Below are 12,646 nucleotides of genomic sequence, written 5' to 3' on the forward strand. Positions count from 1 at the left end.
CTGGAGGAAACTGGGCATTGGGTGTATACATACAGGAACTCAGTATTTGCAACCTTTCCGTAAGCCTAAAACTATCCTAAAAGTTTATTTAAAGGAAAAAGAGAGCATAGCATTTGCTGAGAGATCAGACATGGACACGGAGTGCGAGGGGTCACAGCCAATGCTTTGGATATGAACAATCAGGTGATCAATGGTGCCAACTAAAGAGACGAAATGCTGACTAAGGTGTGAAGCTGGGAGATGAAATCAAGAGCTCTCTACCCCTCCCTTTCTATTCCTTGGTGGACAAATAAAATCAAAATATAGACAGTTATTACTCAATTTTTTTTAAAATTTCCATTTTTGTAAAAATTGCTTATTTTTTAAAAAGGGTAATTACGAAGAAGCTGGAAGCTTTTATGTTTGCTTTTTGGAGAGATGCTAAATTGCAAATTTACTGTTCTATGACTGTGCGTCTCAAAAGCGATGTCTTTCCATTTCTACAACTACACAAAGTGCATCGGTCTTGGCTGCAAAAATGGCCCTGAACTCAGTGCATCTTCGAAGAATTATTTTGTTTAATCAGAAGAAGAGAAAAATTTGCGTAAGCATAACTGACTCTACTAATATGCCTGATATAATTAGTATTATAACTATAGTTTTATCAAAGCAACAAACAGACATAATGAGAATGAAATTTCAATGATCTTAAATCTAGAGGCTTTTCAAATAATAGTGATTGCAGCTTTTATTTTATCCATCTATTTCATCTCTCTTCCCCTCAAATTTCATAAACTTTTTATGTTCACAAATTTTTTATTTTCATGAATATTTTATTTGCATCTGAACAAAAAAAACCATAGGATGGAATGGTGTTAGTAACCCCATAAGAGACGCGACATGGAGTCGAAGAGAGAATAGAGTCCTTTGGAAACAGACAGACCTGAGTTCAAATCCTGGTTCTGTCTCCTACTGGCCTGTGGCCTTGATCTAGTAGCTTAATTTTTTGAACCTCAGTTTCCTCAGCTGTAAACAGAGACAACATGTGTGTGCAGGGTTGTTGTACAGATTAGAAACAATAGTATTAGTATTAATAAATAGCTAACATTTATTGAGTGTTTTCTATGTGCCATCTACTTTACATTTATTAATTCATTTACCACAGTGACTGTGAGGAAAGCACTGTTACTATGCCCATTTTACAGGGGAGAAAACTGAGGTCCAGAGGAATTGAGTGAGTCAATCAAGATTATGTAGGAACTAAGTGATAAAGGCAGAATTTGAACCCCAGCAGTGAGGCCTTAGAACCTGTGCTTTCAGCACCTAGTGGACAATCAATGAACACTGCCACTGGGATCATGGCTTGCTTTTTATAAATGACATCAAAGTCACAGAAAACACTGCAGCTGACCTGGAACTGAAATGCCAGCACCAATGCAACACCCCTTTGGATCCACCTTTTAGGGGGTAGTGAACAGATGGCATGGGGTGGCAGACAGGAACCAAGGTCAGAACCACCTCGTTCTTAGTTGGCTTTCATCTCATGATCCAGGCAAAGGACCGCAGTTTAGATGGAAGAGAGTAGTCCCTTGAACAAACGAGACCTGCGCTGGATGCCAAGTGGCCAGGTGGTTTTACATCTAGTAAAGTGGCCATAACTAAAGAAAGCAGGCTGCTGGCATAGTGGCAGAAGGGAAGCTTCTTTTTGGCAAATGCCATGACTGCATTTTGGATATGGACAAAATGAGCTGCTTAAATCCACAGATAACCAAGAGCTGAGGGAGATCAGAAAATATGCTGAATCTAATGGTTAGGATCCAAAACTAAGGAGAACTTTGGCTGCATTAATAAAAGTATGGCATCCAGAACCAGGGAGGTGATGGTCTCCTTCTATTCCACTCTAGCCAGACCCCACCTGGGGTAACATCTTCAAGGCCTCACATTTGAGAGAAACAAACCAGAGCACACACAAAGGAAGATGACTAGGACGATGAAAAGAAAAGAGGACAAATGAGAACAGTTAAAAGAGCTAAGAACAATCAACTTGGGAAAAGTCTTAGAGGGCGTAATGGCTGGTCTATACAACACTAGCCCATTATATGTCTGGTACTCGAATGGTTAAATATAAAATAGTAGTTTGCATAATTTGGGTTTAGAAGTTACTCATACCCACCCTCAGCCCTCCTTTGCTGCCAACTCCTTCAAGATTTGGCTGAAATATCACCTTCTTCTTTGCTTCCCCAATTCCCTAAGGCAGAGAAAGTTGTTCTAACCATCACAGTCAGACACACTCAATGTCTAAGGAGACCTCCACTAGGAGGCTGCATAACTGATCTACCCACGTGACCAACGACCCCACTGGGCTGTTGGTTCTCCACGGGCAATGCCTGTCTCCTACTCATCTTTATCTTCCCAGCTTGTATTGCAGGGCTTGGCACAAGGAGGCTTAAGAAACATGTGAAGCAGTAAATCAAGGAAGAAAAGAGGTCAATGGTAACAGCTGTATGAAGGCAAAATTGTTCAACCCATGGAAGAACTTCCCAAAAATCAGAACCACCTCCTATGTCAATATGCACCTGTCTGAGATGGAGAGCTGAGCTGTACTTCCAGGGAGGGGTCTCAAAGGGTACGGGCCCACAAGACTTCTGAGGACACTTCTTATCCTGCTTCCTGAAATGTGTACTCAAATCAGACTACAGAAAAAAATGATAGGGTTGCATATTTTCTTTTTTTCCTTCCTCATTAAAAACTCTCAACAATACTACGTATCAGAAGAAAGGCATTCAAATATGCTGTACTCAGCAATTCAAATTGGTGTTGAAGGTAAAACATCTCCTATCATTTGAGGAATTCCTCCTAACCAGAATTCAACAGGCAGGCTGCCAATTCATCAAGCTCCAGGAGACACCGTGTCATTCTGTGAAAGACGAGAGTGTAAATATCTACAGCCAAATCTCCACTAATGCGCATCTTGGGAAGGTCTTTTGCCAAAAGATATCTAAAGACTTTTTTTAAAAAAACTATCATCTTCCAGATAAGAGTTACTTGGAAGGGAACAAAATCTACTTATTCATTTAGCAACAATTTATTAAATGACTTCTCTGTGGCAGACTTGGGGTCATGTCAGCTCAAGGCTGTTCTAAGAGGAAAAGAGGAGGGAGAAGCCTGAAATGTCCCTGTGATCTTACCCGGTGTTCATTGATGAGAAGGTCCCGTGCAGCATTAAATATCAGCGTGTGGAGGTGCTTTGAATAAAACACCAAGGTGTAATCATAATCGAAGCCATAGATTTCAATGTCTGACAGGCTCATTTCATTGTTTGAGAAAATGGCATCTGGATTCAACAAGTTGCTCATAATGGAAGGAACCAATTCTGGAAATAAAGAAAAAAAATACATTATACTACATAATAAATAAGGGTTAGTATGATTTCTAAAGAAAAAAATGAGTAAACTAGACTATAAAAGAGATTTGCTTCACCTTGAAAACATGCTGGTGAAGGAAGCCAGCCACAAAAGACCACACATTGCATGATCCTATTCATATGAAATGTCCAGAAATGACAAATCCATAGGCACAGAAAGGAGATTCATGGTTGCCTAAGACCGCTCACTGGTAATGGGCACAGAATTTCTTTTTGTGGTGATGAAAATGTTCTAAAATTGATGGTGGTGATGGTTTTGGGGGATTGAGATAAGGTCTCGCTCTGTTAACCAGACTGGAGTGCAGTGGCACAATCACAGCTCACTGCAGCCTCAATCTCTAGGGCTCAAGCAATCCACCCAACTCAGCTTCCTGAGTTGCTGGGACTACAGGCACACACCATCACACCCTACTAATTTTTGTAATTTTTGTAGAGACAGGGTCTCCCTGTGTTGCCAAGGCTGGTCTCAAACTCCTGGGCTCAAGCAACCCACCCACCTCAGCCTCCCAAAGTACTGGGATTACAGGCATGCACCTCTGTACCTGGCCAATGGTGATGGCTGAACACCTCTTGTGAACGTACTAAAAACCACTGAATGGGAGACTTTAAAAGGGTGAATTGTATGGTATATAAATTATTCCTCAATAAAAGAACATTTGCTACTGAAAAGAACATTTGCTTCAACATCACAAAAAAGATTTGTTTAAAAAATACATTTGCAGATTTTAGAAAGTAAAAGTATAGTTAACAAAATCTAAATATCATACATCATCTCACCACCCAGAAAAAAACTACTGACATTTTATGTATTTGCTGCCAACATTTTTCTATGTATATATTTTACATAGCTAACCTCACACTATATTTACAGGTTTGCATTGAGCTCACTAAATTTAATATTCAATCATGATCCTACACTTCTTGAGAACAAACTATTACATGAGACTTTGATATATATTGGTGTGCCATAATCAACCTACTACAGGTTGAGCATCCCTTATCCAAAACGTTTGGGAACAGAACCATTTTGGATATAGGATTTTTTCATATTTTGGAATATCTGCATTATACCTACCAATCGTGGCTCCCTAATCAAAAAGACCGAAATTCAAAATGCTCCAATGAGTGATTGGACCATCATGTCAGCATGCAAAAGTTTGAGATTTTGGAGCATTGTGGATTTTAGATTTTCAGATCAGGTATGTCCAACCTGTACTCTATGTTACACATTTAAGTTTTTTCCTATTTAATAAAAATAACACTGCAATGAGCACCTTCATGTGTTAATCTTCGCCTTTCAGATGATTTCCTTCAGATGGGTTTGTAGACGTGTGACTACCTTCTACCATCAGGGTCCACTGGATGTTAGGTTTGGGTTTCTTTTTTGAGCAGTTCTAACTATTTGTAAGGACTGCTACTTCATGATTTCTATTTTTTTCTTGGAAGCCTTTCAAAAATTCATTCTACTTTACAATTTCCATGAGTCCACTGGACCCTTTTAAAAAATCTAAGATGTGATAGAGGATGTTGGTGATCTTATTTTTCCAGTATGCTGAAATGCTTATTATTAGAATTATTTCATCATTACCTCTCAATTATTGCCACCTATGATTTTTTAAAAGACTAAATTAAGAAAGCAGGAGAATAAGAAATTACTTAAGATAGTGCAGTAGTGAAATAAGTCATCACTATGACATCATCCTTCAGTTCTCATGGCACTGCGCAAAGAACTGCATCACTTTCAAGAAGGTATAAAAGAAGTCTGAAGATACCATCTTTGCAGGCTTTTCTTTTTTCTTTTTTTTTTTTTGCTTTCATGGAACACTGTTGAGAAATCAGTTTTTCATTTTCCATCCATAACAGCAAAAAGAAAAAAAAAAAAAAGAAAGCAAACAGGGCAAGACATCTCACAGTTATCAGATGTGCCAGGAGGTGAATGCAGAGAGAGACAGCAGTTCTCTAGGCCTAATGATGATGGAGAAACTGATCATAAGGGTGACATCTCAGATGACGAGGCCTCCATGGCCATATCCTAGATGAAATTCAGGATCAAAGACTGAGCAATATATTTCAAAAGACAAAAAAATGTGATATTCTCATCAGATTAATCATTTAACAGGACAAACACAATCATCCAATTTTTTATGACAAAAACACAGACTATCCTATTTTGCTAAAATTATATATGACAGTTTTTTTTTCACCTTTTATGATGTTTATGCACCAAAATTTTCTTGAAATGGCTCACAGGCAGACAAATGCTGAAGGCAGGTGACTTTTTGGAGATAGGTACATGTACATAAAACCTGAACTGTCCATATTTTACTACTTTTCACATTACTAAGGACAACCACCTGGCTCTATTATAACAGCTAATATTTATTAAGCACTTACCATGTACCACATGCTATCAAGAAGACTTTACATTCTCTCATTTAATCCTTCCCACAACCTTAGGAAGCAAATACTACTTTATCCCCATTTCACAAACGAAGACACTAGAGACGCATGGAAATTACTTTATTTGCTAAGGATACACCAGCACCAAATGGCAGGGCTGGGATTTGAACCTGGGAAGTTTGGCTCCAGAATCTATGTTCTTAACTCCCTTTCAGGTGCATTTTTTCCTAAAATAAAAGAAAGTCAATCCATCATTTCTGAGCTTCCCCTTTCCTTTCTACTCACTTCTTTCTGACTATGAATGGCACATAATATACTCATTCACTCTAAAAAGCCACCTGAAACGTTCAAGAAGCATTCCTCTTGCATAGTAACAGCTCCAGTCACGGCACTGAGGCCCCAGTCAGGGACCAACCCAGCCACAGTGAGGTATTCTGAGCATTTCACAAGGCTCCTTAACAGCTTTGAGATCTGAATCCCTCTCAAAACCTAACAGAAGCTACGGAATCCTCTCCATGCATATGCAGATTTTGCAGAAAATTTCATGGGATTCATCCCCTAAAGCCTATTCATGGCTCCCAATTAAGTTCCCACATTGCACCTAGTTTATTAAAACCAAGGCTTTATATCCCTACACAGAATTTCCAGGTCATTATGAAGGTACATGTATGAACCAATAAATTAATTTCACTCACACTGACAATCTAGATGTGACTGAGCCTACTGAAAACCCAAACAGTCGATTCACTGACAGTTCCATTTCTTTATTGGTTTTTCTTTCATTAAAATCAATGAGATAACGACCATGGCTTTTTTTTTTTTTTTAAATGAAGTCTCGCTCTGTCATCCAGGCCAGAGTGCAGTGGTACAATGCCAGCTCACTGCAACCTCCACCTTCCAAGTTCAAGCAATTCTCCTGCCTCTGCCTCCCAAGTAGCTGAGACTACAGGTGTGCACCACCATGCCTGGCTAATTTTTGTATTTTTAGTAGAGACAGGGTTTCACCATGTTGGCCAGGCTAGTCTCAAACTCCTGACCTCAGGTGATCCGCCTGCCTCCATCTCCCAAAGTGCTGGGGTTACCGGCGTGAGCCACTGCACCCAGCCACAACAACCATGGCTTTCATTTTTATTTTGCCAATAAGACATATCTGTTACAGACATTTAAGAAACTTAGAGGCAGGCAGTTCACAAGAACTGGTTCTAGGGAAGAGGAGAAGCTGGCAGACCTAAGCTCTTTGATATCTAATACCGAAGATCCTCTGGCCTTATATAAATCAATGGGCCATTGCTGATGATATTTTCTGAATATGACCACATGGCATTGTCCATATGATGCAAGTGAAGGGGAATCGCTTACAGAATGACCAAAAGCTCCACTTTCACAAATGACCTTTCCAAAGGAGGTTCAAACAGCCTGCTTAATTAGAAGTTTATATTTAGAAATGGTGTTGGCAAGAAAGTCTCCCTCCCTTCCTGCTACCTCAGAAGACTATGTGAAGCCCTCAAGGAAAAACTACTATGATAAAAAATCGTGACTGGTCAGCACATCTCCAAAAGCTGCATGGGAATTCCCCTGTGGGAGTGAAAGCCTGAGACACGTACATCACATGACACCATCACCTGAAAGCCTGGATGTTTAAAGTGTCATCCTTGAACACGAGGAGCAGCATCTTAAAGGGATCTTGGCACCCCGTGCAAACTTTAGGAAGCAAAGTTAAGAACAAACATGAATAATTACAAAGCAAAAGAAAAGAACGCCAACCACTCACAAAAACAGAAACAGTCTGGCTAAACTTTAGACTCTAAAGTATAAACTGAATGCCTCTTGACTAGTCACTTATGCACTTTCTCAAAGGAGAAACAAGAGTGGGTACCAATCTAGAAAGTGAATTCCTTTGTACATAGTGGATGATGACAGCAAGACTATACAATCAGTACAAAGAAATGGAGAGACAGCTCTGTTGCTGTGGCCACAGCTTGAGCAAAACTCAGTTCCAACGCAAGCCACTCTGAGCTGGGAGCTGTGCACCCTCCAGCACACAGTGTGGCAAGCTGGGAGGCCCCTGGCACTTCCAGTTTTCAGCAGCTTCCAGCTTTTCGTCTGCTTATCCCACAGAGCACTGGGAAATGTGGTGAAAAACCTATAGGAAAAACTGGTAAGCTTTCTGTTTTGGTTCTGGTTTTTTGTGTTTTTTATTGTGGCAAAATATACATTACATAAAGTTTACCATGTTAACCATTGCTAAGAGTGCAATTCAGTGGTATTAAGCACATTCACCTTGTGCAACCATCACCACCATCCAGCTCCAGAATTCTTTTCTTCTTGCAAAACTGAAACTGTACCCATTAAACAACTCCTCATTCACCCCAGCTTTCCCGGCAACTACCGCTCCACTTTCTGTCTCTATGAATCTGACTATTCTAGGAACCTCATAGAAGTGGAGTCATATGGTCTTTGTCTTTTTGCATAATGACCTCAAGGTTCATCCATGGTGTAGCATATGTCAGCCTCTCCTTCCTAAGGCTGTACAGTCCATTGCAGACATAAACCACCTTTTGTTTATCCATTTGTCAATCAACAGGCCATTGGGTTGCTTCTACCTTCTGGCTGTTATGAATAATGCTGCTATGAACATACAAGTATCTGTTCAAATCCTCGTTTTCAATCTTTTTGGGTGCATACCTAAAAGGGGAATTCTTGAATCATATGGTAATCCTATTTTTCATTGTTTTAGGAACTGCCCTACTGTTTTCCATAGTGGCTGCTCCATTTTGTTTTGCTTTTTTAAGGCCATCACAGAAAAATACCATTTCTTGTCTAAATTTTATCATTACTGTTGAGAGAGAGAGAGAATATGAAAGAAGGCAGAACCTCATTCTGGTACAGAAGTCAGACACTTTCCACTTATTCAAGGAAACATTTTTAAGCTGTGTAAAGATGTGAGCTTGGAAAGTACAATTTTTGCCAAGTACTTTGTCTTCTTTAATGCTCAGAAATGCTAAATGACTCTCCCTTAGTACAGGCCTAGAGCTGTCACAGAGCAGTGTGTGGAGACAACACCAAGCAGAAATTCATGGCCTGATTGATGTCAATGAATATTTATTCTTAATGTTTTAAAAAATATGATGTGCCTGTCACTCAGGCCTTAGGCACACAGTACTGGAGAGCTCTAAAAGTTTACCAAATGCATTACTTGCTCTCATCGTTATCCCAGGAACCAGTCAGATAAAGACAGGAGGGTGCAAAGGATGGATCTGACAAACCGAGGTCCCAAAGGCTGCCTGTGGTAAGCGATGGCTGTGGGCACTGGGTGTCTGGGCCCCTCTAGTGTGGCTGTGCCATCTCATACTTGCTCCCATCCAGTTGGCTCCACTTTCCAGACACATGGGGAGAAGCATAATCCTCCCTCCACTTCTCACTCCTGACTCTGGCCAGCTCTGGTCGCAACAGATCACAGGCAGAAGAGACATGTGTCACTTCTAGAGCTGGGCACACTCCCTTCTCCTACCGTGCCTATCATGGAGATATGATACAGACACTACAACATGAAGTGGAGGCTGGAAGGCTAAGCCACCACGTGGAGCTGACTGCCCTGCAGAGTTGTGGGGGTCCCCCAGTAGACTCTGCATGAGTGAGAAATAGGCTTTGTTATAGCTGTCTGTAATAAGCCACTGGGATTTTGGTGTTGCTTGTCACTGCAGCATAACCTAGCCTAACCTGACTGATATACCTTCAATACCATGATTTTGTTGGGAAACCTCTCCTCCCCAACATTCAAACTATATGGTCTCATGGGGTTCCACTCCTGACTCCAGAAGGAGGGCATGTAACCCAGGCCTGGCCTAACAGAGCACCTGAATTCCCTTAAGAATGCTGACTAGTTTGAGGCAGACATGGGATCCCCTCCAGCCAATCATCATACTTTCTCTACAGCCAAAGTGAACCAATAAGTCCAATCAGGTCAATTTCTGGATTTGTAAGGGAATTTCAGGGAAGAGGCACTCTTTTCTTCCAAAGGTAGATTTAAGAGAACATAAATCTGGAGATGTGAGGGGCCACTGCTAGGAACCTGGAAAAGATGTCAATGGGAAAGAGTTAAGTTTTCTGTTGCTTACATCCAAAGGAATTCTAAAAAAGTTTATTTTAAGAAAATTCAGCCACTCAAACTTCTGACGATAAATTTTTAACTTTTTAACCTGGTATCAAAGGCATTCCCTATGTATACTTTAATCCATTTCTCCAATCTTAAATTCTCCTTCCCGTGCCCTACTTTCAACAAGATGGGTCATCCACTGCTCTGTGTTCTCCAACATATGCTGTAGCTGAATACTGACCAGAGTTACATCTGCCTGGAATATTCTGTCTCTGTCTAATGTCTATGCATAAACACCAATCAGCTATGTGAAAAGAATGTCAAGTAAGACTTGCCTTCAAATTATGCTATAAAACAAAACACCATGTGAGTCAGAGTTTAAAAATTTTAAACATTAAAAACGTAGAAAAAGAAACATGTGAGTCAGAGTTTAAAATTTTTGAACATTAAAAACAAGAATATATACCATTTATTTCATCTCTGAATAAAACATAACTTTCCAAATGTTAAAAAAAAAAGCAACAGAATAAATCATGAAGAAAACTATTGACAGATTTGCAACATAAGATTTTTTAACACCTATGCATCTAAAAATATGAAAACAACGATTTGGGGAAAGAGGTGAGTATATTAGACCAAAAAATTGAAAAGACAAACAGCAATGGTCTAGTATTCTTAATATTTTAAAAATCCATACAAAAGGAAATTAAATAGCTGGTAAACTAAATGTTCAACCACTCGAATTACCAAAAAAAAGCAAATTAAAACAAGTAAACACAGTTAACAGTAGGTGTCTCAACAGGTGGAAATGCAAATGTCTCTACTGTCTTTATTTCATTTACATGGTTTTCTATAATAAGCATGTGTTATTTGGCTAAGAAATAAAGTAACAAGTCATTTTCCTCTTGTCAGATTGCAGCAGTGTTTCTGCTGCTAGTGGTAGTGCTATCTGTGTGTGTTGTTTTGGGGGTGTTCTATTCTTGTTTTGTCTGTAATAACGGAATCTGGTGCCAGGACCTGGGCAGCTTCACTCCTTGCTGTTTAAGAATATAAATCAGAACAAGCTTTCTAGAAAACAGCTTGGCAATATGTATCAAGAGTCTGTTAAAAATATTCATACCCTTTGACCCAGTAATTCCCTTTCCAGGAATCTATACTAAGGAAATAGAGATATAGGTAAAGATTTATATGCAAACATTTTGTTGCATTGATATTAATAAAGCAAAAACTGGGGGAAAACATGCTCCATTTGGAGGCCCAAACATACATCTCAGATATTTGAACTCAGAAACCCAACTATGTTAGCAAGAATATGATCAGAGAAGGTGAGATACACTTGAAAATCCTTAAAAGTTCAATTGTATTGATAAAGTAAATCACAATCCCAGAGACACTAAGATGGCATTTTTCTTTAGTTATGATTTTTATTTTTGGTATATGTCCTAGATTTCAAGCTGTTTTTCTAAAAAAAAAAGAATATACACATCAGAAGTCCCTGAAGAAGAAATGGAAGAGGTGAAAAATTTCCTGGAGAATTTTAGAAGTTACAAAAAAAAAAAAAAACGGAGAAAAAGCCTCCATTCTCCGCTACCCTCCATGTACCACGAGGCTTTCTGTTAATCTCCCCAGTGCTCAGTCAACCAAAAAGTTAATCTAGTGGATAATAATTATGTGCATTTACTATATACCAGGCACTAAGAAGTATACGACCTCACTTAATGCAAGACACTATTACACCCATTTCACAGAGGAAAATGAAGATGAAATTAACAGCTCGAGGTCACATTTTAAATATCTATTTCTATGTTCCTAAATCAACAAAACAGAGCATTTTTTTGGTTTGTTTTCTGGGGTTTTTTTAAATTTGCTTTTCCCTAATTGGACCAAATCTCAACTTCTGTTTATATTTCATAATATTCATATACTTCAAGAATACTCCCAGATATTCCAAATACTTTAAGATTTCATATTTATTTAACATGGCTTCAAATTCTCCTTTAAAAGTTCACATGTAGATTGAAAACATCAAGGTTTCAAAATTTCTTTTAAAAGTATACCTATGGATTGGAAATGTGAAAATAAGCATAGGCATTTTTCGTTTCTACACTGAGGCAGTATTTACCCTTTCCATTATCTCCACTACAGGTGAACTCAAGGTCCTATATCCAAATTTTAAACTTTTAAACTTCACATCCGTAACTGCCAGTGAAAATGACAAGAAAAAGACACCCTAATTCAGGTGATTTATCTCCTAGTAACTTTCACCAAGTTCCAACTTCCTTCTGCCCAGTCAGGCTAGGCACAGGGCAGTAAAGTCAGTTCTGCTATTAATGGTTGAAACATGTGAACCTCTTCTGATATGCTAGGGAACAAGTTGATCATAATGCAATCTCACATTTGTTTATGTTTTGGTATGTTACACTTAGTGCCAACAAATGTTATTTGATATAGTTGTGTCCACTTAATATCCTTTCTGCTAATAATTCATTACAATAAAGGAAACAGTTGAATAGAAAGTGTGACTTTGAAGGCCAAGGTTGAGACGACAATTCTTAAGAGTGTGTAACTGTTAGACCTTAAAGAGATTTAAATTTTTACCCAGAAACTGTTTTCTCCAGTATCTCTAATAACCACTCTGTTTTAAGTCATTTTTACTTCTGCAATAGTCCAATGGCAGATGTTGAGACGAAACAAAATGCCCAAGGTATCCTTTCCACAGTGAAAGTGAACACTGATAGGGTTACCCG

At 39.0% G+C, this 12,646-nt stretch overlaps 1 protein-coding gene across 4 annotated transcripts in view; it reads right to left on the reverse strand.

The window, feature by feature from the left end:
* Nucleotides 1–12,646, reverse strand: part of NT5DC3 (5'-nucleotidase domain containing 3) — a 74,164-nt gene that overhangs the window by 45,700 nt on the left and 15,818 nt on the right. For all 4 annotated transcript variants that reach the window (XR_010148142.1, XR_008538561.2, XM_009426122.5 and 1 more), the window contains exon 2: nt 3,168–3,352. Coding sequence is in view for 2 of the 4 variants with exons in the window: in XM_009426122.5 (XP_009424397.1) it covers nt 3,168–3,352 (185 nt within the window). In the remaining 2 variants the exon portion in view is untranslated. The remainder of the gene's footprint in view (nt 1–3,167; nt 3,353–12,646) is intronic.

Source organism: Pan troglodytes, chromosome 10 (assembly GCF_028858775.2).
Source record: "Pan troglodytes isolate AG18354 chromosome 10, NHGRI_mPanTro3-v2.0_pri, whole genome shotgun sequence".
Taxonomy (NCBI): Eukaryota; Metazoa; Chordata; class Mammalia; order Primates; family Hominidae; genus Pan; species Pan troglodytes.